This window comes from Lutra lutra, chromosome 3 (genome assembly GCF_902655055.1).
Source record: "Lutra lutra chromosome 3, mLutLut1.2, whole genome shotgun sequence".
Classification (NCBI taxonomy): domain Eukaryota; kingdom Metazoa; phylum Chordata; class Mammalia; order Carnivora; family Mustelidae; genus Lutra; species Lutra lutra.
Genome location: NC_062280.1, coordinates 138,400,180 through 138,426,859, shown reverse-complemented (window position 1 = coordinate 138,426,859; position 26,680 = coordinate 138,400,180). Strand labels below are relative to the sequence as shown.

General features: G+C 41.0%; 1 protein-coding gene across 3 annotated transcripts in view; it reads left to right on the top strand.

Annotated features, from left to right (window-relative positions):
* WDFY2 (WD repeat and FYVE domain containing 2) overlaps positions 1-26,680 on the top strand; it is a 182,860-nt gene that overhangs the window by 60,245 nt on the left and 95,935 nt on the right. For all 3 annotated transcript variants that reach the window (XR_007126161.1, XM_047723336.1, XM_047723337.1), the window contains exon 2: positions 17,224-17,291. Coding sequence is in view for 2 of the 3 variants with exons in the window: in XM_047723336.1 (XP_047579292.1) it covers positions 17,224-17,291 (68 nt within the window). In the remaining variant the exon portion in view is untranslated. The remainder of the gene's footprint in view (positions 1-17,223; positions 17,292-26,680) is intronic.

Here is a 26,680-nt window from a genome sequence, read left to right as displayed (position 1 = left end):
ATGTTTCTTATGAGAACATGGACAGCAAGAAAAGTAGTTATGATCTAATGATATGTGACTGAATTCCTGTTTTCTTACACAAGGCCTACCTTCATTCTTAGAGAATATTTCTTTGCCTGAAGTTCTAGGACATCAGGGAAATGGGAGCATAGCTGTAGTCTGATCAGTTATCTTGGAAAGGAAATGGTAACTTTCAGGGGCTGGGTGGCTCAGTCAGTTAAGCGTCTGCCTTTGGCTGAGGTCATGATCTTTAGGTCCTGGGATTGAGCTCCACAATCAGACTCCCTGCTCAGCGGGAAGTCTGCTTCTCTGTTCTTCCCCCATTCTCGTTCTCTCTCTCTCTCTCAAATAGATAAAAAATCTTTTTAAAAAAAGGAAAGCAGGGGGCACCTGGGTGGCTCAGTGGGTTAAAACCTCTGCCTTTGGCTCAGGTCATGGTCTCAGGGTCCTGGGATCGAGCCCCGCATCGGGCTCTCTGCTTGGCAGGGAGCCTGCCTCCCCTTCTCCCTCTGCCTTCCTCTCTGCCTACTTGTGATCTCTCTCTCTCTGTGTCAAATAAATAAAATAAAATATTTTTTTTAAAAAAGGAAAGGAAGTGATAACTTTTGATCTGATCTGGGCTCATTTCCCACCATTGATTATCTTCATCTTAGAATTGACATTTTTCACAATTTCTGTAAGAGTCTGAGCCATTATCTCTCAACTCTTACCTCTTACCCCTTCTTATATTATTCCTTCCAATTATACATATCTAGAGCTTCTCATTCTAATCTTTTTCACTCTTTTCATGTTTTAAAAATTTAATATTTTCCATATCTTTGTCTTCATGAGGATCGTCTTATGGAGTATTTTTCATTTATCTTTAGTTTATAAATCCTCTCTTCGATTGTATCTAATCTGTCCCATTTGTCCATTGGAATTTTTATTTCAGTAAAAATTTTCATTTTCAGAAGTTTTTTTAATCCACTGTCTATATATTTTCAGCTTCTTTTATTCTTGAAGCACATTGAATGTAGTTATTTTATATTGTATTTCTGATGATTTTAGTATTTGAAGTCTTTATTGGTCCCTTTTTGTTCTTTGATTTTTGCTGGTTCTCACTCTGATACCTAGTTTCCAGGTGAGTTTTGTCATTTTAAAAACTGGATCTACTCATTTCTCTTAGAACTTCATCTGGGGAGATTTTTTAAGGTCTCCTTGAAGTTGAGTTACTCCATAAGAGTGGGTTTGCTTTTGCTTCTTTGGTTACCTGAGTACATCATAAATCTAGGACAACTTAAAATTAAATTCTTGGAGTGCCCGGGGGGCTCAGTGGGTTAAAGCCTCTGCCTTCAGCTCAGGTCATGATCCCAGGGTCTTGGGATCAAGCCCCGCATTAGGCTCTCTGCTCAGCAGGGAGCCTGCTTCCCTTACTCTCTCTCTGCCTGCCTCTCTGCCTACTTGTGATCTCTCTCTGTCAAATGAATGAATAAAGTCTTTTAAAAAATATTAAATTCTCCATTAGAGGCTTCTCAGATCACAAAAGAAGAGTAAATTTGTACCAGGTCTTTCATGAGGGTCAGCTTGTAGAAAACAGCTTGATTTATTGATTGATGGATTTTTATGTAGATGAGTTTCCTTGCTTTCCCATTTCTGCATTGGGGGGGCGGTTATGTCTCTTATATACTCTTGCACCAAGGGTGTAGCCTTTGGAATCTGGGCTTAAATAAGGTTTCTTATTAGATTTCCCATGTTAGTTAGGCTCTAGAATCTTTCTCCTATAGCCCATGCCCAGCGTGACATTAAAATGGATACCTAAGGTCTACAGGGTCCAACAGAAACTCTTAAGGTTAAAAACGTAATAGTTTAAAATTACTAAGAACTCCCTTATAAGAGTTTTGGGGAGCTGCAGATCTCTCACTTTCAAACAAGTTTTCAAATAACAACACCAAAAAGAAAACCAGATTCTACTAAATTGAAGCCAGCATTTGATTGCTTTTAATCTGGAAGGTCTTTCAGTGTCTATTCTGTCACGCTGCCAAAAATCAGTGAGATTTTCCAGCTTCTCTTTCTGGAAAAGTGAGTTGACTTTGGGAAGATTTTCCTTGTTTTTCAAATATGGGTGGTAACTCCATCCTGATCTGTCTTCATCATCTGTGTGGCTCTCCAGACTGGAAATGTTGTAGCCACCTTTGGCTCTTTATCCATCCTGTGATTTCTTCTTAGAGATGGTTCTAAGACTTAGTTCTTCCTCCTTAATACCCTGCCACAACTCCCTTTTAACCTTTTGATCACTAGAGGAGGCTCTCAGTTGGTCTTCTAGTTTTTAATTTTTCTCTTGTCTAATCCAAGTTGCTTGCTGCTTCCAGCATAATCTTTTGAAAAGATCCCCTTTCGTTATGTAAACTTACCCACTTACACATGGTTCAGAAACTCTCATTTGTTCCTTTTTGCATAGGATACCAAGTCTGATTCCTCCAAACCCTACGTCCCATTTGGATTTGGATTCTGGAGGGGAACATGCTGCTCTACCCTGTTGGAGTGGGCAAGTGAATTCCTTTTACACATTCTCAGCCAAGGATGCTCTTTATTGGCCTTCTGATGGCTGCATCTTTGGCACCTCTGTGAAGGTTACACTTACAGAGAGATAGAGAGCCTGTTTCTTTTATAAAAACTTAAAAAAGTTTACCATTTGAACCACCTTTAGGTGTACAGTTCAATGACATGAAGTACATTTACACTGCTGTGCATTCATCCCTATTACCCGTTTCTCAGATGGGAACTCCATACCCATTGAACAGTAACTCTCCATTTGCCCCTCCTTCCAGCTCTGCTTTGTTTTTTAAGGTGTAGCAAGTTTCCTAGACATTTTGCTACATGAGGCTACCCTGGAAAGGATCATCAGTTTATCTGGCCAGGGGCATCCTCCGAATCACTGCTTTTTCTTTCAGTTTACTGTTTCATTAAGTCCCTCCTGTGCATTTATCACGTACTTGGCACTGTAGCGGGCTGTAGGAATATAGGGGTGAGGAGGATGACGACAGACCGGGCCCCCCTGCTGTGGATAGAGGCAAGAACAATATTTAAATCACATTGTTCCTCCGGCAATTCCATCTGTATTCCTCCTCGTGGGTGATCTTGATGAACACTCCACTCTCATATTGTTGATTGCTCAGACTGACAGTTCAAGGCTTGTACTCCTGTGTCTTTTGCCTGTGAGGGACTCTGGCCGAGGAACAGATGGCATTGCTGATGCTAATTCCAGGAACCCATCCAGCCTCTCTGATCTGGTACATTCCGAGTGCTGGCCTATGGGTTACTCCTCACTGTTGCACTGGGAATGTGTTCATGTTTTTTCTCTTCTATATCCACTTCTTTTTCCTTTCTTTTATGTATTTGTATGACCTTTTCCAAGCACCTTCTCTGGGCTAAGTACTGTATATATTTAAAGTAAAAGTATTATAGGTATTAAAAAATAAAAATTCCTTTGAAGTTCTCAAGGAGTTCATGGACTTGCTAACTAGGATCGACAGACAGGCAATGTGACTGTTCTGACATTGGCAAGATGCAGTGTGATTCCAGACCTTCGTTCCGCCCAGGAGTCTGGTAGGCTTACCTGGGGAGTTGTGCTAAAATGAGAGAGCAGATCTGCAGGTACAGCAGTGAGAGGTGAGAGGGAGGGAGTCTGGGAATTCTAAAACCCATAACTATGCAAAGACTGGAAGCTGTACTTAAACATTAGCCACAAAGAGTTTAACCAAGAAAACAAAATAAACAAGCACGGCTGGAAAGCTAGAAAACTAATTACAGCCCCAGAGTAGTGCTTAATAGTAACGAAACCACTCAGAATTAAGACCTTATGGGGGGAGGCTTCTTTTTCTTGAGGCCCTTACTATTGCTTGACAGAGACAGTCATCCCATGTATTTTGTGTGTGTTTGTGATTTCTTGGTGCATTTAACCTCATTTTGAGACTTCATTTTATAGATTTGAAAAGACAATGAAGATACTCTCACTTGATTGTGAGGTTTCAACTTTTACCTTGTGAAGGCTTACGTGACCTTTATGTTATGTCCATTATTAAACGAAACGAGACTGAGACAAAGTAAGGCACCCAGGTGGTTAAGATGCTGTCTGGTGACGGCTGTAAGAATTGCATCTCTCTGAAGCCCGTGACTGCAAATGACCAGAATGGCTGTTACTGTTTTTCAAGCAGGAATGCCAGGAAAAGCTCCAGGTTTTGAAATCTAAACCAGCCATGGCTATTCTTCAGCCACAGATTGCTAGCTTGCTAGGTGAGAAAGAAAATCCAGGTGTCTGTGATTTGGCAGTGTTTTTTATTTTTTTTAAAGATTTTTTTATTTATTTGTCAGAGAGAGAGGAGAGCGAGCGAGCACAGGCAGACAGAATGGCAGGCAGAGGCAGAGGGAGAAGCAGGCTCCCCGCCAAGCAAGGAGCCCGATGTGGGACTCGATCCCAGGACGCTGGGATCATGACCTGAGCCGAAGGCAGCTGCTTAACCAACTGAGCCACCCAGGCGTCCCATGATTTGGGAATGTTTTTTAGGTCTGATGTAGTGGGTGGCGAGGCTTGGCGTCGAGCCGCCGGGGGGTGTCAAGAGGCTGGACAGTGCCCAGCTTGAGCCCCTCTGTCTCAAACCCCTCAGTTGCCTTAATTCACTCCACACAGCAGTCTGTCTAGCTGTGGAGAAACCCTCCATAAAGAGATATACAGGGTTTTGTAAACGACTGGGTTTCATTTATTCACTACATGTGATTTGAATGCATATAATGAGAATCCGATGGTCTGTTTTCATTACTAATAATCAGGAAAACGGCTTTTAAAAAATCTTTTAGGTATGTTTTCCAAGCATTTCTGCAACATTATTTGCATTAGAGGCCTTTTTTCCCCCTTTCACAAGTCACTGTTAAAAACTACAAAAGTTACTGACCGCCATCCTGTTGCTTCAAGTTTTTCTGTTCGTCCGCCCATCGCTAGGGGCTGCCTTCTGTTTGTATTGAGGTTGCAGTGTGTGATCTATTAGACGAGTATTCCCTGAAAATTCAGGGTCTTGAAAACACAGTCGGCATCACTCCCCCCACATCCCCCCGCACTCCCCCCTCGCCCCCCAAGTTACTTCAGTGGTGGCAAAAATAACAATTGTCCCCTGGGAAGTGAAGCTCATTGCTATGGTAACTAATGAACGTTGCATCATTCTAGGGCACATTTTTAAAAGCCTGAATTTCAACATGGGTAGACGCCTTGTCTTATTTTATTCAGTAGCTTAGCAACCTGTGGTATACTGTTTGTCACCACCCCCAATCTTCCCTCTTCTCTCAGAAAAGTGACCTATATAGATAGTTTTTTATTACGGGCACGTTTTCACTGTGAATTTGGTTCAGTTCTTAGGTATGTTTATAACGACCTTATTTTCTGGACCAAAAATGAGGACATGTGCTCTGTCTGAGAAGTGAAGGCTGTTGGTTATGTCCTTGGTGGCCCATACCAGCGTCATTGTGGATCTTCTGTGTGCTGCCCCCCTTCACTGTTGGTGTTATTCTGGGGTTCATCTTTGGTCATTTTCTTACTTACCGGTGACTTAGCTACTGCTTCTGTGTTGGTGGCTTTGCAGATCTTGATCTTCAGCTCAGGTCTTGAGAAGCCCCTGGACTCCGAGTAGGAAGGCAGTTCAATCCTCGACAGTCCTAGCTGGGGCATCCCTGCACCCAGCAAGTTCAAGATGAAGTCAGCATTGCCTTTTACAAAAGTCACTTCCTGGTGAATGGGACCACCATTCCTGTAGCTCCCCATACCCGGTCAGCCCCCGAGTCTGGACGCTTCCATCTCCTAAGTGCTCTGAAGTCTGCCTTCTTCTCTTGTCCCTAGCCACATCCTTTTTTCCTGGTTTACTCTCTAACCACGCTGGTTGCTTCAGGGTAAGCATTCTTCTTCCAGGTTTCCCCAGACAAACAAAAAAATGGTGATTTTGTGACTGGTGGCTTGGTTTTCAGTCGCTCCCCATTATCCTTGGAGTAAAACCCAGACTCATCAGCATGGCCTACAGAGCCCTGTGTGGCCTCCCGCCTGCTCCTTTGTCCAGCTGGGGTCTCCTTACCCCTCCAGGCCCCTCTCTGCTGGCTTGCCTCCACGTCTGTGTGCCTTGCTCCCCTTACCAGGAGTGCGCCCTCATCCCCGGCCCCCTTCCTCTGCTAGATGCTGCCTCATCCTGCGTTTCAGACATCGTCATCTCTGGGACGGTCCCCCTAACATCTAAACCAGGCTCCATTTCAGAGTTCGATGCCCCTGCATGTTTCTGGAACAGCAGGGGCTGCTCCAGCCCAAGCTCTCACCTGGCTGAGTTGTGGTGCTTTGCCGCCTGTCGCATGCAGTGGGTGGCGAGTTTCTGAGAACAGAGGTGGCACTGTTTGTCTTTGTGCCTCTAGTGTGAGTCCCATCCTGTGCCTAGTAGGTGTTTTAAATTATCAACAGGTCAGTGATGAATGTATATAGATATATTGTGAGGCAATGGGACCGAATTCCTCACTTCGAGATTTGAATAGTCTTGGAAAATCCCAAGTTGTCCAGTCCCTGCCATTCATTGTCTCCATCTGTATAAGTGGGCTCTTAAAGACTGCTAGAATTTATAACAAAGGGTTTATTTTTCCTGGATAGGATAGGGGTGGGAGTGGGCCTGGTATGGTGCTTGGCCGTGTGCGCGCGCGCGCATACATAGTTCAGCAACTCTGTGTTACTAAACTCTTATTGCCAGTTTGTGTGTATCTAGCACAGTCTAAAACAAGAAAGTCAAGTACAAAACTAAAATTTGGGAATCTCATAAAGGGAACATTTGACTCCCTTGCTGGATTGAAAGTTTGATCTCTCTGTGTGATCTCATTGGCTGCTGGGGGAGGGCTGCCTGTGAGGAGGTCACACCCAACCTAGTTAAGGTTGCAGTGGAGGCAGGCACTGGATTCCATTCTTTGGATGGAGCTGGAGTGGGATGGGAGGCCATGGTCAGAATGCCCTTGCATTTCTCATTTCTTTAGGGACTGGTAGACTGGTAGAATGAAGGATTTACAGCTCTTTCCTCATCATCCCCCGTTCCCCACCAGCACAGGGTACAGATCTCTTGGTTTCAGATAGCTTCTTTGCTGCCATTCTGCACAAGGTCTCTGCGGATGTGATCAGAGAATTTCCTGGTGGTGGACAGGGTGGGGGTGGGTGGCTGGGGGAAGAGCTTTCGACTGATCCTCTTGATCTTTTGGAAATGATGACTACTGCTTCTTGGACCTGGCATGGAGCTTGGCCCTGGGCAGATGCCGAATATGATAAAGTGGGGTTCCTTCTCTGGTGGTGTTTAGAACTCAGTCAAGGAGCAAACGTGCACTGATCATCGTGGAGTGTCGATAAAGACTACAGTTCAAGGACGCCTGGGTGGCTCAGTGGGTTAGGCCTCTGCCTTTGGCTCAGGTCATGATCTCAGGGTCCTGGGATCAAGCCCTGCATCTGGCTTTCTGCTCAGTAGGGAGCCTGCTTCTCTCTCTCTCTCTGCCTGCGTCTCTGCCTACTTGTGATCTCCGTCAAATAAATAAAATCTTAAAAAAAAAAAAGACTTAATTCATCCAACATCTGTTTTCACCTTGAAAATGAAAGAAAAAAACTCTTGTAGGTTTAAAGAATAATATTTAAGGCTAATAGTTAACAGTAATGTTACCTGTTGAAATGTGGTCAGCTGTGTCCAATATAGAATAAGATGATGTTGTTTTCAAAACAGCCCAGCTGCTAAACTGACTGAGGCCCACTAGGGATATCCTGTCAGATTATTTTGGAGATGAGAATTGCTTCTCCCAACTGTCTTAGTGTCTGTTTCTGCCTTTGGTCAGAGCTTGGGGGAGAAGAGTAGGTAGGGGGAGAAGAAGACAGGACCTTGTAAGGTAGACAGTGCAAGGTGCATGGCTCTGTCAGGTTCCCGTGAATCCAGGCCTTTGTGTGTGGGGTGAATGCACTTCTCTGCTTTTCAGGAGGACACGGACTTTTCTCCAGTACACTGACCTCTGCTGGCTTAACCATGACTCTTAATCACAGCTGGTTTTTTTCTTGAATTTTTTTCCAAGGAAAAAAGTTTTTCACTTATATATTAAAAACTTTTTTGTGTTGCTTTAAAAATATAATTTGCAAAAAAATTAATACTGCTTTGTATAGTGGAATTTACATTCATCTAGGAAATTCCTAGCTGTCCAAATTTTACTTTTGACCTCTAGGATGTAGTGCCTTTTTTTTTTTTCTTTTTTAAACTGTTAATATACCTCTAAAGATAAGGGAGCAAATACTTTTATGTAATTTTATTTTTAATTATAAAATTTATTAGTTGCTCTTAATACATGTTGGTATAAGGAAGGCAATATGTTTAGTGAAGAGAGTACAGAATTTAAAATAACTGCAGGTTAGTGGTTCAGGCAATTGTTTAAATTCTCTGGGCCTTCTCACCTCTATTTTTTTTTTATTTTTTTTTTTTAAGATTTTATTTATTTATTTGTCAGAGAGAGAGAGAGAGAGCAAAGGCAGACAGAGTAGCAGCAGAGGAGAAGCAGGCTCCCTGTCCAGCAAGGAGCCCGATGTGGTACTCGATCCCAGGATGCTGGGATCATGACCCGAGCTGAAGGCAGTGGCTTAAACAACTGAGCCACCCAGGCATCCCACCTTCTCACCTCTAAAGGATGATTTGTGGGGCATCTACGTGGCTCAGATGGTTAGGCATCTGCCTTCGGCTCAGGTCATGATCCCAGGGTCCTGGGATGGAGCCCTGTATTACGCTCTGTGCTCGACGGGGAGTCTGGTTCTCCCTCTGTCTCCCCACTGTTCCCCTCCTTGTGCTCTCTCACTTTCTCTATCAAATAAATAAATAAAATCTTTAAAAAATAATAAAAGGATGATTGTTTCATAGAACTATTGTAAGGAATAAATATATATAGCAGCGTGTTTTGGAGCTGTTTCTGTAAAAATGTTTCTCACTATTATTAAAGTTAAAACTAATATCAGCCTGCCACCCCTTTTGACCTATGCAGCTATTTTAAAAAATCTTAAAACAGGGGCTCCTGGTTGGCTCAGTTTGTTAAGCGTCTGCCTTTGGCTCAGGTCCTGATCCCAGCATCCTGGGATCGAGCCCCACATCAGGCTCCCTGCTCAGTGGGGAGCCTGCTTGTCCCTCTCCTTCTGCTGCTGTCTATGCTCATTCTTTTTCTCTGTCACTATATCTCTGAAATAAATGAATAAAATCTTTTAAAAGAAATCTTAAAGCAGACCTTTATTAGCTGTATTGTTATGTATCTTTTTTACTGGAATTTTTGGACCACTGTTATTTAAATGTTTATATGTACATACATACATACATACATACACATCTATGTAACCTTATAATTTATGCATCTGCAAGGCCAAGAGCATTGATTGTACTAATATCACACAGTAGAGTTACAGCCTCGCCACGCCCGGTTTAGTTGCTCCCTTCAGCTCTCATCCCCACAGAAGAAGCTGGTCCACCTCTATAGCTATTTTAAACTCAGTACGTTGAAAATGCAGCTCGCTCTGTTCTCCTGCCTTCCTGCCCTGCCCCTGCCCTCCCATGGTGGGAAGAGTTTTGCATAGCGTGGTGGTTGAGAGGAGCAGTCTTGGAGGCTAGATATGCCTAGGTTCACACTGTGGTTTTGCATGACCTGGTGGGCTCTCTGTGCCTCAGAGCCCTCGTTGGTGACACGAGATCGATAATTGTTGGGATTGTCGGGAGGCCACGTTCGGAATTCTGGGGGCAAAACAGTCCCCTGCGAAGCCCAGTAGACTTCTTTTTGTTCCCTTGTAGTAGTATCCATAGCAAATCACCTCTGCCAAGCATCCCATCTAGCTTGCGGTTCTGTCGTCTTCTGTTTATTGGCCTTTGGGCTCTGCTTTTCCCTCTTGGGTCACGATAACAGCTGCTGAGGAAGAAGAGGAAAATGAGTCTCGTGTAGGCGACCAGCAGTCTCTGCCGCCTTGGACTAGCCTATCTGCATTCACCCACCATGTATTTAGTGTGTATTTGCCATGTGCGATGCCCTCTGGCAGCCTCTGGGTAGATAGCAGTGAGCAATAAAAGAATGTTCTTTATTATCATGCTATTTTTTTATTTTTGTTTTTCAGATAATAAGCACATTTGTCAGTGGGTAAAGCAAATAAGAGGCTGTGGCCAGTGCAGTGAAGGAAGTAAATGGGATAATAGGTAACACTGTCCCTCCAGGGTCAGCCTGCCACCCTTCTCCACATGGATTACATACCTTTCCTACTTTGCCTTATGTGAATTCAAAATCCCTCGTAGCCCTTATCATTCACGGTTGTAATGATGTTTCCATGTCTGTCCACATGGAGCTCCTGCACAGTGCCTGGCGCATAGCAGATACTCAGTACATGTGAAAGAAATGGATAAAGGGACGGGTGAATAATGTACAGGACATCTTTGTAAACTGAGCGAAAAATCCCTTACATCAAGGATTCAAATGTTCCATATGTTGGCAAAGCCAGAAAGGCTTTGGATCTTGAACTCTCCCAAGCAATGTTGGATTCATGTGTTTTTTTAAAAAAATAGTGATAATAGTGACAATAATAATAATTGTTGACAATTACTGAGTACTTGCTGTACATCAGGTACCTTCCATTTAAGGGTGCCCAGGTGGCTCAGTCGGGGTTGAGCGACCAACTCCTGATTTCAGCTCAGGTCATGATCTCAGGGTCATGAGGTTGAGTCCGACATCGGGCTCCATGCTCACTGGGGAGTCTGCTTGAGATTCTCTCCCCCTCTGCATGCTCCCCCACTCATGCGCACAGTCAATCTCTCTCTCTCTCTCAAATAATCAATAATCTTTGAAAACAAAAAGAAGCTTACATTTAATCTTCACAACAACTTTCTGCCATAGGTTCTGATTATAATTCTCCTTTTCCGTGAACTAGGAACTCTTGGCTAACTCAAAGACACCTCTGATTTAAATGTTCAAAATTGAGCTCATGATTCTCACCCCGAGTCCTGCCCTTTTCCATTGTTCCCCATCTCTGAATGACAGCACTATCATGTACTTGGACAGACCCCAAACCTAAAGAAGGACTTTCCTTTCCTTCATCTCTGTCCGTTAACATGTATTCCTCAGTAACAAAATCCTTCGACAGTGGCTTCAGGTAGAAATAGAGGAAATCATCTCACAAGCAAGTCTGCAGTTACTCTAAGGGTTGCTGGCTCAGGGGTACTTTTGAGGCCAGGCCCTTTCTGCCTTCAGCCCTGTGGAACTCAGCATGTCTCCTTCTGTCCTCAAGCTTGTTGTCTCATGATCGAAGGTGGTTGCCTCAACTCCAGGCCAAGTCTGTATTGCTTGTTCTTCTTAAATGTCTTTTGGGGTGAAATTCACATGACCTACAGCGAACCACTTTAAAATGTGCAATTCAGTGGCATTTAGTACGTGCACAGTGTGGTGTACCCACCAGCTATCTTTAGTTTCAAAACTTTGTCATCACCCCAGAAGAACACACCATTACCCAGTGAGTAATTACTCTCCTTGCCCTCCCACCCTCATCCCCTGACAACCTCTCATCTTTCTCTCTCTATGGATTTGTCTGTTCTGGACATTTCATTTAAAAGAATCAAACAGTATGTGACTTTTTTTTGTCTGGCTGCTTTTACTTAGTGTAATCTTTTTGAGGTTCAAGCAAGTTTAGGATGTGTCAGTACTCCATTCCTTTTCATGGCTAATATTATATTATTTTATATATATACAACTTGTTTGTCCATTCATCTGCAGATGACTTTAGGGTTGTTTATACCTATTGGCTATTGTGAATTGTGCTGTCATTTTTTTTCTTTATAAAGAAATGTATTACTTTTTAAGATTCCAGTGTTCTTAACATACAGTGTTATATTAGTTTCAGGGGCACAATGTGGTGATTCGGCAGTTCTGTACATTCTGTACTCTGTGCTCTCTGTGATGAGTGTACTCTTAATCACCCTTTACCTATTTCACCCATCCCCCACCTACCTCCCCTCTGGCACCCACCAGTTTGTGCTCTATCTTTAAAGTCCGTTATTTCTTGGGGTGCCTGGGTGGCTCAGTGGGTTAAGCCTCTGCTTTTGGCTCAGGTCATGGTCTCAGGGTCCTGGGATCGAGCCCTGAGTCGGCCTCTCTGCTTAGCGGGAAGCCTGCTTCTCCCTCTCTCTCTGCCTGCCTCTCTGCCTACTTGCGATCTGTCTCTCTGTCAAATAAATAAATAAAATCTTTAAAAAAAAAAGTCTGTTATTTCTTGAATTCCACATGAGTGAAATCATACAGTATTTGTCTCTCTGACTGACTTACTTCACCTAGCGTTATCCTCTTGATCCATCCATGTTGTAGCAAATGGCAAGAATTGTACTGTTATGAATGCACATGAAGACATATCTGTTTGCATACGTATTTTCAGTTCTTCTGGGCACATACCTAGGAGTGGAATTAGTGGGTCATGGTTTGCTGTTTTTTTGAGGAACTGTCAAACTAGTTTCAACAGTGGCTGCATCATTTTACATTCCTTTGAGGAATGTATGAGTGTTCCTATTCACTATAGCCTCTAGAACACTTAACTTCCATAAAAAAAAATTATTATAGGCCTTCCCAGTGAGTGGGAAATGGTATCTTACTGTGGCTTTGATTTGCATTCCCTGTTGACCAGTGATGTCAAATATCTTTTTATGTGTTTTTTGTCTACTTGTTAATCTTTGGGAAATGTCCACTAAAGCCCTTGTCCACCCTTTAATTGGGTTGCTTGTCATTTGTTTTTGTTGAGTTATAAGAGTTTCTTAAATAGTATGGGTACTAAATCTCCATCATCTGATTTGCAAACATTTTCTCCCATTTTGTAGCTTGTCCTCCCATTCTTGATGATGTCTCTGTTACACAAAAGTTTTGAATTTTTATGAGGTCTAACTTATTTATTTATTTTTTGAGCTCAGGCTGTCGTGTCCAACTCAAGAGTCCATTGTTGAAGTCAGGGTCATGAAGATGTGCCTCTGTGTTCTCCTTTAATAGTTTTTAGTTTCAGCTTTGATATTCAGGTCATTAATCCATCCCTAGCTTTTGTATGTGAAGTTGGGGTCCAACTTCATTTCTCTGAATGTGGTTATCTAGTTGTTCTAGTACCATCTGTTGAAGAGATTATTCTTTTCATGTTGAAGTATCTTGACACCCTCGTCAAAAATTTATGGTCCGTAGGTGTTTGTTTGCACCTATACCTGGACTCTCAGCTCTGCTCTGTTGATTCACATCTATGCTTCTGCTAATAATACTGTTTTGATTACTGAAACTTTGTAGGAAATTCTGAAATAAGGAATTGGGAGGCCTCCAACTTTTGTTTTTCTTTCCAATATTGTTGCGGCTATTTGGGGCTTTTTGTCATTCCACATAGATTTGAAGATTGATGTTTCCATGTCTGCAGTAAAAGCTGTTGGAGTTTTGAGGGGATTGCATTCAGTTTGTAGATTGCTTTGGGGAGTGTTGTCGTATTAATATCCGCTCTTCCAGTTGATGAACATGGGATACCTTCCCAATCCCATTGTGTCTTCTTTAATTTCTTTCAGCAGTGTTTGTAGTTGTCACTGTGCAAGGCCTTCACTTACTTGGTTAAATATATTTCTAGGGGTTTTATTCTTTTGGATGCTATTATAAATGGAATTTTTCTCTTAATTTTCTTTTCACAATTCTTGTTGCTGGTGTACAGAAACACAACTGATTTTTGTGTATTGATTTCTGTACCATGCAATTTTGCTTAATTTGTTTATGAGCTTTAGTAGTGCTTTTGTGGATTTGTGGGGATTTTTTGTATGTAGAATCATGTCCTTTGCAAATACAGATAGTTTTACTTCTTCCTTTCCAATTTGGATGCCTTATATTTCTTCTGTTTGCCTAATTACTCTGACCAGGACTTCTAGTAATGTTGAAAAGCAGTGGTGGAAGTGGGCATCTTCGTCTTGTACTTGATTTTAGGGAGAAAGCTTTCAGTCTTTACCATTGAGTATGATGTTAGCTGTGAGTTTTTAAAGAATATCTTTTTTTTTTTTTTTTAAAGATTTTATTTATTTGACAGAGAGAGATCACAAGTGGGCAGAGAGGCAAGCAGAGAGAGAGAGAGGAGGAAGCAGGCTCCCTGCGGAGCAGAGAGCCCAATGCGGGACTCGATCCCAGGACCCTGAGATCATGACCTGAGCTGAAGGCAGAGGCTTACCCCACTGAGCCACCCAGGTGCCCCTTAAAGAATATCTTTTATCGGGTTGAGAAAACTTCCTTTCATTCCTTGTTTGCTGAGTGTTATTTATCATGAAAGGTTGTTGGATTTTGTCACGTGCTTTTGTGTTTGCTGAAATAATCATCTGTGTTTTCTTTTCCCTGTCATCTTGTTAATGTGCTACATTACACTGATTGACATTCTTATGTTGAACCGCCCTTGTATTCCTCTGACAGATTGCACTTGGTCATAGCATGTAATACTTTCGGTGTGCTGTTTGATTTGGTTTGCTAGAATTTTGTTGAGGTTTTCTTTTTTATCTGTATTGATAAGGGATACGGGACTGGTTTTTTTTTTTTTTTTTTTTTTTTTTGAAGATTTTATTTATTCATTTGACAGAGATCACAAGTCGGCAGAGAGGCAGTCAGAGAGAGGGGAAGGGAAGCAGGTTCCCTGCCGAGCAGAGAGCCCGATGCAGGGCTGGATCCCAGGACCCTGGGATCATGACCTGAGCCGAAGGCAGAGGCTTTAACCCACTGAGCCACCCAGGCACCCCGGGACTGTTATTTTCTTGTGGTATCTTTGACTTTGGTATAAGATAATGCTGGCCTCATAAAATGTTAGAAAGTAAATAGTCCTTCCTCTTTATTTTTTGGAAGGTTGTTCATTCTTTAAGAGTTTGATTGAATTCAGTGAATTCAGTGAAGGCATCTGGTCCTGCACTATTATTTATGGTTACTGGTTCTATCTCTTGAATTGTTCTAGGCCTGTTGAGATTATTTCTTTTTGAGTTAGTTTTGGTAGATTGTGTGTTTCTGGGGTTTTTTTCCATTTAATCTAGATTATCCAATTTACTGACATACAGTTGTTCATAGTATTATAATTCATTTCTTTTAAGTAGTAATGTTCCCACTTTCATTTCTGATTTCAATTATTTACATTTTTTTTTTGTAATTAGTTTAGCTTGAAGCTTAATTTTGGTGAACTTTTCAAAGAACCACATTTTAGTTTCACTGATACTGTCTTTGGTTTTTAATCTCTCTTTTGTTTTTTTCTGTTCTAATCTTTATTATGTACTTTTATCTGCTGGCTTTGGGTTTGTGTGCTTTTGTGCTTTAGTACCATAAAGTATAAAGTAAGTTTGTTGATTTGAGGTCTTTCTTCTATTTTAATATAGGCATTTACTATCAGTTACCCTCTGAGTACTGCTTTCACTTCCCTTCACTGATTTTATTATGTTGTGTCTTTATTTTCATTCATTTCAAAATACATTCTGATTTTCCTAGCGATTTTTCTTTGATCTTCTGTTGTTTAAGGTTATGTTGTTTGATTTCCACATATTTGTGATTTTTAGATGCTGCAAGTGCCTAACTAGACTTCAGAGTTCTAAAATAGTGATTCTGACACTGGCTCAGTAGCTGATTTGGTATAGGGACTGGTTCCTGGAGCTTCCCACTGTGCCTTTCTCTGTGATGTCACCCGTATTTATTTTTGTTGAGATAACAGTGTCCATATTAAAATGTCATACCAGCATATTCTAAAAAAATTAAGTGTAGCACTATGTATATAAATAGTATACGTATGGAATTACTTTTTACAAATCATTTGCAGTTATATCTGTCCATCCTATAAACTAGGATAGTTGAACCAGAAGATGGAATTTTTGCATGTATATGTAATCGTGTCACTGTATATCGCTACCTTGTATCTTGTGGCTGTGGGGAGAAAATGGTATTTCTTTATTGTGTCTGTATTTGGTCTAGTTTTTCTCCTAGTACTCCATATAGGAGATCATTGATAAGGGGGAAAATCCAATACAATTTATTTTTTATTTTTTTTAATTTTTTTGAAAAATCCAATACAATTTAAAACTTAGTCTAGTACATTGACTTAAATAGTGTGAGATAAATATGCTCAGTCTTTGCTTTTTAACCTGGGATGATTTAAGTGTGTGGGGTGTGGTATGTGGGATCTCCCATCAGTAGGGAACTGCTTATTTCTCTTGGTTTGATTTCTCCTACTGCCTCTGGTCTCTAGAAGAATGTTCCATTACCTTCTAGATGTGTTTGCCTTGTTGGCCTGTGCAGATGCTGTCATGGCTGGTGTAACTAACTCATGGTGAGCCTTTCTGGTTAGTGAGAACCTAGTAGTACTCTCTGACTGCTTCATTTTCTCTCTGGCACCTTCTTTCTGAGCTCCTCTGGGTCTCTGCCATGTCTGTATCTGACCGCTGGCCCGGAACTTCATTCACAGTCTTTGCTGCAGGATTTCCATGTTCCATCCAGGCCCACTGGCCAGCTTCTAGCTCAGGAATCTGAGTCTCAAAGTTTATGTTACCTGGCCATGTCTGGAAAAACCTTCTGTCAAGACAGTGGCCTGGCCTGTGAGACTATGGATTTACTGTGTAACCCTTCTGTGTATGTCAGATGCTTCATTTCATCTCTTCACACTTCCTTTACTAGTAAAACCTAATAACTCCCCAGACAGATGAATGTTTCCAGCAGACTAAGGCAAAGGTCACAAACTTGGACAGGCAGAACAACAATAAAAATAGTAATTTCAAACACTTTCACTATTGCATGTGTGTATACAGATATGTGAGGATAATACTTCAAGAGTCGTGTAATTCTAAGTGTGCACAAGCCTTAAATTTAAGGAACATAGGATCTATGGAGAGGCATAAGTGGTGTGCATGTATATAGTTATATATAAGTAAATATAATATATTTAGTTACTTATAAATATATTTATTTTGTTATACCTATAAGTATTTATATTTATAAATATTTATATTTATGTGATGTTTGTATTATTATATATTTATAAGTATTTATAATTAAGATCTATCTATCTATATAAATATATGTAATATATTTAATCAAGACATAGCATAGTTAAAGTTAAGAGGTTTGGTTTCTGTCACCATTTTCTCATGACTAAAAACACTGTGATTTAACACACATATTGTTTTTCTTTTACAGGACTGTTCGTGTATGGCTAAAGAGAGACAGTGGACAGTATTGGCCAAGCATATATCAAGTGATGCCTGGTAAGTATCTGGATCTCTGTCTTTAAAATCAGACATGGGCCTCCCCTCCCCTTCCTTTCCAGAGTGCCTTCTTTGTATTTTCGTCTTGAGTAGGGATATCTGAGGATTGGGATTATCATTATAATGGAAAGTACCATATTCAGTCATTTTAGCTCTCAGTATGTAAAATAAGAAAATTATTTTGATGTTGACTCTATATATTCATAGTATCTGAATAAGATTAATGGAAGAAGGACTGCAGCACACAGGCTCTCTGATTACAGCTGTTTCCCTCTTTTCCAACTTTTTTTTTTTTTAAAGATTTTTTATTTATTTATTTGTCAGAGAGAGAGAGAGAGCACAGGCAGACAGAGTGTCAGATGGAGAAGCAGGATCCTTGCAGAGCAAGGAGCCCGATGCGGGACTCGATCCCAAGACGCTGGGATCATGACCTGAGCCGAAGGCAGCCGCTTAACCAACTGAGCCACCCAGGCGTCCCTTTTCCAACTTTTTTGTTTAACTTTTTCATGGAGTACTTCCTTCAACATTTAAAATTTTACCTGGTGATGACATTTGTGAAGTAAGTTTGTTCTTGCGTTATTGTTACGTTATTCATTCAAATACAAGACAGTCAGCATTGACGATTTAGTTCTCACAAGGAATTGCTTAAGATTGAAACATTCTAGGGGCGCCTGGGTGCGGCAGTGGGTTAAGCCGCTGCCTTCGGCTCAGGTCATGATCTCAGGGTCCTGGGATCGAGTCCCGCATCAGGCTCTCTGCTTGGCAGGGAGCCTGCTTCCCTCTCTCTCTCTCTCTCTCTGCCTGCCTCTCTGTCTACTTGTGATCTCTCTCTGTCAAATAAATAAATAAAATATTAAAAGAAAAAAAGATTGAAACATTCTAATTGGAGGTCAATCTCATTTCCTCAAGCTCTTATATGAGAAATATGTCCTTATACTGATAAATAACTAATCTTTTAAATATATTTAAAAAAAACACATACTACTGATTCTTAGATTGGTGTGCTGGCAGAGGTTCTCCTATAGGGAGAGAAGAGCTGGCTTCCCAAAACAGGAAATTTCTTTTTAGTCTGATGTTTTATAATTAAAAATTAATGAAGTTTGGGTATCCTATTCCATGTTTGAGTATAAGATAATTATGTACATTCATTATTAGTTATATTAGTAAACATTTCCCTGACTCCCCTTCCTTCACATCTTAATTGAAATTGAAACCCTAGCAAAGTCCCTCTTTGGGTTTGTTGTCTGGGCCCACTTACCCTCTGGCTTGCTGAACTGTGTACCTCTTCCCCTTGATAGGAGTATCCTGGTTTGGGAAATACATGCGGCAGGGTACAGCCAAAATAAATGCAGGCTAAATTGTAGATATGATTAAGTTTATGCCCCTGGCAAGAGAATTCTGTGATAACATAAACAACAATTTTGCTTGTTGGTGAACAAATGAATTATTAAGGATATGATCACTTTCTGTGATTTTCAAATTATCTTTGAGGTTTTGCATGCCTTCAGAATTTTATAGTAAGTAAATGATAACCAAGAAGCTCACCCAAGTGGTTAGTCCTGCATTAGGGAAGAAGAAACTTCTTGTGATTCTTATATTGGCCCTTGACCTGTTGTGCCACCAGCAGATGGGCATTCTATAGCAAAAGGCCTGGGTGAACTTTCTCTTTAGGCTGTGGCAGTGATGAGGGCTCAGGTAAAAGGAAATGGAAAGAGATTCTCTGATGGACTGCTTTTCCTGATTTTTGAGTGATGTAACCAATCTTATCCGTGGTCTCATTTTTTCATCAAACTTGACATGGTATCCGACTAGAGGACGTGTGGAAGGTCTGTAGTCAGCTCTGGAGAGCTGTCACTCCCATGACCATGAAGACAGAGGAGAGTCAGACCTTGGCAGAATGATGAGAACTCGGGGATGGTGAGCAAGGAATCTTCTTGAGATGAACATGAATAGGACTCTCATGGGGACATAGTATCCTGAGCCATTGCTTCTCTGCCCCCTTCCCCATGTGCACATCCAGACACATTTTGCTGTCATTCTCTGACGTTCTCTTTATTTGAATGTCACTGAGAATACAGAGAAGCCTCTAGTTGCGTTTTTATCATTTATGAAGCTGTGTGAATAACTACAGGCTGCTGTAGCTCCTCCCCCAGGCAGAAGTGCTCAGTACATAAATACTTACTGCAGACTTGAGTCTGATATTAAAGAAGAGTGCCTGAGAACATTATTGGACATTTTCCTAGGGCTTGAACACAGTCGTGAGGAAGACCCTTGAATGATTTGCATTATTTTGCCGATGGCCTTCTACTGAAGGGATTGAAAAAGGCATCACTTTGCTATTAAAATGTGTTTCGACCAGCCGCATTAGGGTCACCTGAGAACTTACTGGCAATGCAGATATTGGGTTTCATGCTAGAGCTACTGAATCAAAATCTGCATTTTTAATGAGATCCTTAGGTGATCTAAATGTAATGTTTGAGAATACTGTCTTCTAGCATTATAGTCAACATGCTGATCTATTTACACGTGTTTATATGAACATATAGAAAGCCTCATGCATATAAGGTATTAATTTATAAATAAATGGGTGTAAGTATACATTATAAGTACACATTCTAGTGGATCAAACATTTATTGCATACCTGCTGTATGCAGGCCACTGAGCTAGTTGCCACGGTTTGCAAATGAATAAGGTGCATATGCTCAAGGTGTTTTCCATAATCTTCTATTGTTGGATGGCTACCACTACCACAGAGAGGTAAAAAAACAAAAGGCTATATTCTTCACAATTGATCAGAAATTGGCTTCTATGTTCCTAGGAGTTGAATGTACTTAGAAAACGCAGTAGCTGATCTTTGAGCAAGAGTCAGTTTTGTTTAACTTGAGAGAGGTAGTATCTTGTTGCATAAGGAATTATGCTATATTTTTGGACCGTTAGAAAACCTGAAATAGCTTTGAATTTCCAAAGGCTTGTTTTGCATTTCTTTCTGTTGAAAGGTGTTATGGGGCGCTGGGGTGGCTCCGTCGGTTAAGCATCTGCCTTCGGCTCAGGTCATGATCCCAGGGTCCTGGGATCCAGCCGCACATTGGGCTCCCTGCTTGGCAGGGAGCCTGCTTCTCCTTCTCCCTCTGCAGACTGTTCTGCCTGCTTGTATTCCCTCTTTTTCTCTCTGTCAAATAAATAAATAAAATCTTAAAAAAAAAAAAAAAGAAAGAAACCTGTTTTGTTAAGAGATTACTTAGTCTTATCCTTAAGTAATGGTTATGTGGTATTAGTTACAAAATAAGTAGAAAGATAGAGTATATCTAGAGGCTATGTCATGGACATCACAAGGCAGAGAGGACCATTTGGTGTGTTTATGGTGGTATAAAATAAGTAGTATTCCAAATCCAGAAGAGACCATAAAGAAAATATCTTGTATGTGTAACATATGGCTTATTTATTTACCTGTTTATTAAAATACCTTTTAAAGTAGTATTTGTCGTGTTCTGCGTAGGATAGTAGTGTTTTGTAGCGTTGAGAAGAATTTGGAGTTTCCCAGAGAGGGAGGAAGCATAAGGCATTAGATGAAAAGGGATGAGCAGTGAAGGCTGAGTGTGATGTTGGGAGTGAGTCTGAAAGGATAGGTCTGAGAAGGCTGGATGAATTTAGGGTGTGGTAGTCAAAAGAATAAGAAGCAGACACACCATGATCAAAAACACATCTGCTTTGGGGGTGTGTCCTCCTACCCTGTGTTTTCTGAGAAGCTCCCGCTTCCCCTTTAAGAGGGAATCAGGAGACCAGACTTGCCTGGTGAAGGCTGTTTGCTCCTGAGCCAACCTGATTTTCCCAGAATTTAGAATTTGGAATAGGGAATTCTCATGTCAGCCTCAGCTGGTCCCGTGAGCTGGGAACATGTAAATCTTATAGCTGTGAGGTATTTGAGTGCATAAAGAACAAGTGAAAACCGATCCCCTTAAAAGGAAGTATGAATCAGAGAGGAAGGACCACTTGGCTCCAGAGGGAAAGAAAGCAAAACAGGTGATGCCTGAAGGTTTTTCTCCTCCTCCTCCTGATCTCCAGAAGCTGGCTCTGCTTCTGCCTTTGAATTCAAGAGATATGTCCAGGAGTGCTAACATTCCCTCCAGTGGGTTTCTCTGCCTCCTAACTGCAAGTTTTTGACATGGCCTAGCCATGATTGTATACCTCCCAATTCCTGCCTGTTCAGTTTCTCCGGGATCTCTATGAACTTTAAAGAGAAAAGACGGAGCCATGTCCCAGTTGATGGCACTGTGCTGTTGAGCTGAAAATAGACTGGGAAGAGTGAGGGCAAGTAAAGAAGAAAAGCAGAAAGAGATATTGATGCTGTTTAATTTCTTTGGACAGTTCATTCAACAGATTTTAAAAGTTTCTTCCATACTCAACATCGTGCAGTGTCCCAAGGATATAGTGGTTAAGTAGGGCATATGATTCCTGTCTTCATGGTGTGTACAGTCTTGGTGGGGAAGGCGAACTTAAAATAAACACCACTCACGCTGTGTGCTGAGTGGTATAACGGGAAACAGGCGTCATGGGAACATGGTCACAAAGGTTCCCTGAAGAAAGCCCCATTTAAAACCCTGCTGCCTATAGAGAATTTGGGGTGACCGATGACTTGTTTTGTAATTTCCTATGTGCCAATTTTTATGGGTGACTGAGAAGTGAGAGCATTTCCTTACCTAATATTCTTTCGAAAAATCGTATCTTCTTGATGTACGTCGTGTGCTAGCTGCTTATTGCCTGTGAGAAGGTCAAGTTACGACGTACCCAACTGGGACCTCTTGGAGCTTGGAAACCAGAGAGGGGCCTTTCGGAGGGTATAGAGTTGAGGTTTCAGTTGTAGCCGTAAACGATTATTTGTTCCAGGCTTCTAATAGGTACCATTTCAGCCAACGCGTCTCTGCAGAGGGAAAAAACAAAACAAAACCAAATATGAAAAGCACAGGCATTTCCTTTTTCATGGTTGAATTATTTTAGATTTGCTTTTTAAACTCGGTTTGCCGTTCATGGGGTCAAACAAAGGGATGGAGGAGAGAAATCTCCAGCAGGAGCCAGGGAGGCAGGTGTTGGAGATTTTTGCTTATTGTATTAAAGTATTGGGTATCATGTCTGGGCCTTTACTGCCAGCTTTCCCCCGTGGACATGGGGATAGGTGAAGCAGCTTGGCTGCCAAGGATGTGGTGACTGGGAGGTGAAGAGGCCCGGAGCCGTAGGACTGAGGGTGTGCCGGGCAGTTGGAAAATCTCTGTGGGTTCTGTAGTTGGTGGGGCAAGCAGGTGGTATTTACTTTGGCTCCTCGGTGTTTATGAATTTGTCCCTAAAGCGGAACAGAAGACGGTTTTTCAAAGATAAGTGCAGATCAGAGGCGCACCTAACACAGCAATAAAATGACCTGTGTTTTTCCAGCTCTCTGCCTTGGCGTGGTTGAGTTGGCATTTGCCCTGTCTGGAGCTTTGTACTTGGGACCCCCTCAGTCTTTCACACAAGGCCGGCAGCTTGACGATTTGCTTGGCTAACTTTTAATGCATAGGAACTCGAGTCCTCACTAAAAAGTGGAATTTTGAACCACTGCTTCCTGGTTTTTATCAAAAAGCCTGTTTGAAAGAAAGACTGCTTATGGAGGGCCGTATGGCGGCCATGCGGTGTGATGGCTCGTCGGCACAGTCTTCCCACTTTGGGTTAGCCCTCGGTGGGAATGCCTGTCTTCACTGCGTCCTCTGCTCGGACCGATGTGTTGCATATATGAGATGCTTTATGGCTCTTTTTGAGGTAATTGTCTACCATAGTGCTCAGCGTGCCTCTGAGGAAGCACTGAGGGGGCTTTGCTTTCTCTAACGCAGAACTTACCAGCCTGTGTGCCGCATCAGGTGCTGGGATGATCCAAGCGGATTATAGACCCTGAGAGCTGATCTTCGGAGCTGGGCAGGAAATCCGGTCATCTGGGCCCTGCAGATCTCTTCCGTTGACTCCAGTGGCTGTTCAGATCTAGTTTTCTGTATGTATCGTGAATTGAAAAAGGTTGGGGGGACAGCTCTAGGGACCTGGTTCACAGTCCTTATGGATCATTGTAAAACATGGAACCTATTATGTTTGCCAACAGATCTTTATTCTCATTTTCTTTCTGTTCTTTTTTTTTTTTTTTCCTGTTCTTACACATATTATCTTTAGTCGTGACATTTTGCTTATTTCTATTGTTTGGTTTCATTGTGATGCTTTTTTTTTTTTTTTAAGATTTTATTTATTTAACAGAGAGAGCACAAGCGGGCAGAGTGGCAGGCAGAGAGAGAAGGGGAAGCAGTTTCCTTGCCAAGCAAGGATCCCGATGTGGGGCTCCATCCCAGTGCCCTGGGATCATGACCTGAGCCAAAGGCAGACGCCCAACTGACTGAGCCACCCAGGTGCCCCTCATTGTGTCTGCTTTTTAAGTCCTTTCAAATTCCTTGTGAAATGAGGTAGGGAATGCATTAAATTATCTTAGTTAAGACAGAGAGATGAAGTTTGGACATAGGCCTACTGTTTACATGAAATTCACCCCAAAATATGTATTTTTTAAGATTGGAGTTTTCAAAATAGCTTGTATGTTGGAACCTGTGCCTGGGTGGGAAACTAGAATTGGATTTTCATTTTTGCTGCCAATTTGCTGAGTCATTTCAGGCAAATCCTTTACATTTTCCCTGCTCTGGAGCCTGATGAATAAACTGTCCCATTTCCTTTGATCTCAAATTTGCAAAAATATTTTGATTGTGAGTTATATTAAGTAAGTAATTTATAAATTATTTTCAGGTTCTTGGTGCTTTAACAATATAGACTATAGCTAATCTGTACCCAAGGGGGATTAGGAAAAGACTGACCAATATGTGAGGTTGTGGCTAGATTGATTTCCTTTTCCTTTAGTTCTACAGCAACAGATAATGTGAAAATAGAGGATTTAGAAAATTAAAATGAGTAATATGTTCACATACTGTATACCTGGGTTGGAAATGGGTCATTTTATATGTAAATTGCAAGTGTTGAATTTTCCATGGGTCAAAGGAGAACTTTGTGTAATTTAAGACAATTGGTGGAACTGGTTTGTGTGTTTTCCTATCTCTTCTACTGGATTTATTGAAGTTTGGGGGGAAATTCATGTGGATAGATTAGTAGTAAAAACTATTTAAAATAATGAATTTGGCACTTCTGTTTTTATAAGGTGGTGATTGTTTTGGTGACTTATAGACAACATCTTTAACTCAAATTGAGAGACTTTCTTGGCAGACTAGGGGATGTGGGTATAATTGGGAAATGCTCATCTTATTATTTTATACCTTATTTCAAATAACTCCTTGGTTCCTAGTTGTGAAGCATATTATTCTTTTGTTGGTTTCTTTTGGTATAGGTTTTGCTAGGGAACCATATGTAAAGGCAATTCACTGTTTTTACTATCAACATTTTAAAAAATAGTTATGTAATATGATCTTTAATTCTGTATTTACTAAGAAGAAAATATGCCCAAGGAACTTCTGATTTTTAATTAAATGAAAACATGAATTATCAAAGGTAAAAATAATGGATTATTAACTAATCTGAATAATTATAGCATTTATTTAGCATATTCTTGTTTGATTTTCATATGACAGAGTTTTAAAAAATTTTTTTGAACTTAGATCTTAAACTTGTAGCTATAACTTAAAACCTGTCTGGGAGAAAAAAATGACCACTGCTAATTCACTATAATTTTGCTGATATTACTCAGACTAAATTAAAAGGAAACAAGTGGTTAGTTTTAGTAGAGTGCATAAAATATTTGCTTGAAATGGAAAATGATTTTTAATGCTGGGCAACGGAAGTCCTAAATATAAGTGTTCTTAGTAAAACATGGGTTAAATATTGTAAACCTAATAAATATTGTCTTGTGATAAACAGGACTGAATGACATAGTGTCCGTGAATTAAATATTTATTGTGTGGTGGTGGGGTGCTCCTTGAAGTTTTTTAAAGATTTTATTTGTTTATGTGAGAGGGAGAGAATATGAGTGGAGGGGAGGGGCAGAGGGAGAGGGAGAAACAGATTTCTTGCTGAGCAGGGAACCTGCTGTGGGGCTCAGTCCCAGGACCCCGAGATCATGACCTTCGCCAAAGGCCAATGCTGACAGAGCCACCCAGGCACCCCTCCTTGAAGTCCTTTTATTGTAGGATCCTCATATTCAGCTTGATCAGGATTCCTTTAATACCTGAAGTTTTGTTCATGGAAGTACCGTTGTTGGCTTAGTTTTAAAGAGACCACTAGAACATCCCATGAAGATTAGTAATGCCTTTACCATTGTAAAGCAGTCAGTGTGGATTTCAATCCACAGCTTTAGTGAAACTTGTGTTTGAGTAAAGTCCAACCAATAAGCAAAGGACAGAAAATAAATCAGTCATAAAAAGAAAAGAATTATAGGCATAAATAACAGAAATTAGGTAACCCCCCCCCATAAGTGTATTTTGAGAATGCCTTCTCAACTTTTTTTTTTTTTAAAGATTTTATTTATTTGACAGAGAGAGAGATCACAAGTAAAGAGAGAGAGGAGGAAGCAGGCTCCCCGCCTAGCAGAGAGCCTGATGTGGGACTTGATCCCAGGACCCTGGTATCATGACCTGAGCTGAAGGCAGAGGCTTAAGCCACTGAGCCGCCCAGGCAGCCCTCAACATTTTTTTTTTTTTAAAGCAAGAGCCATATATATATATATATATATATTTTTTTTTTTTTTGAGACCACTTGATGGATAGAAGTATTAGAAATAGAAGTAGCCAATTTCTCTGTAATCCATTTAATCACTAACTCTGTTGAGGTTGATGTCAGTCTCTTGAGTTCCATTTCTTTGGGGCTTATATCTCCTAGGCTTTTCTCCCTTCAAATTAAATGGTCATTAATATAACTACCCAGACTGGGGCTTCTCTTTATTTCAGTTTTTCCTAAACCTTATGCTGAATACCTGCCTAAAACTATAAAGATTTCATTTTAAAAAATTCTCAATGTTATGAAAGCATTTAATTTTTAAAATAAGATTTTTGACAGGCCATCACGGTCTAAAGTCCTGATACTTACATAAGAGACTATTATTTGTCATTACTCATAGACCTCCACAAATTTCTTTTCCATCTTATTTGTGCCTTTTAGTATCTCCCAGAAATTTTGCCAGATAACTTCTTTTGGCTATCCTTAGTCTGAAACATAAAAGAGAAAGGGCTAGTCTTAATCAGATAGCATAGAAATGAGTTCTTGGGGTGCCCGGGTGGCTCAGTGGGTTAAAGCCTCTGCCTTTGGCTCAGGTCATGATCTCAGGGTCCTGGGATCGAGCCCCACATTGGGCTCTCTGCTCAGCATGGAGCCTGCTTCCTCTCCTCTCTCT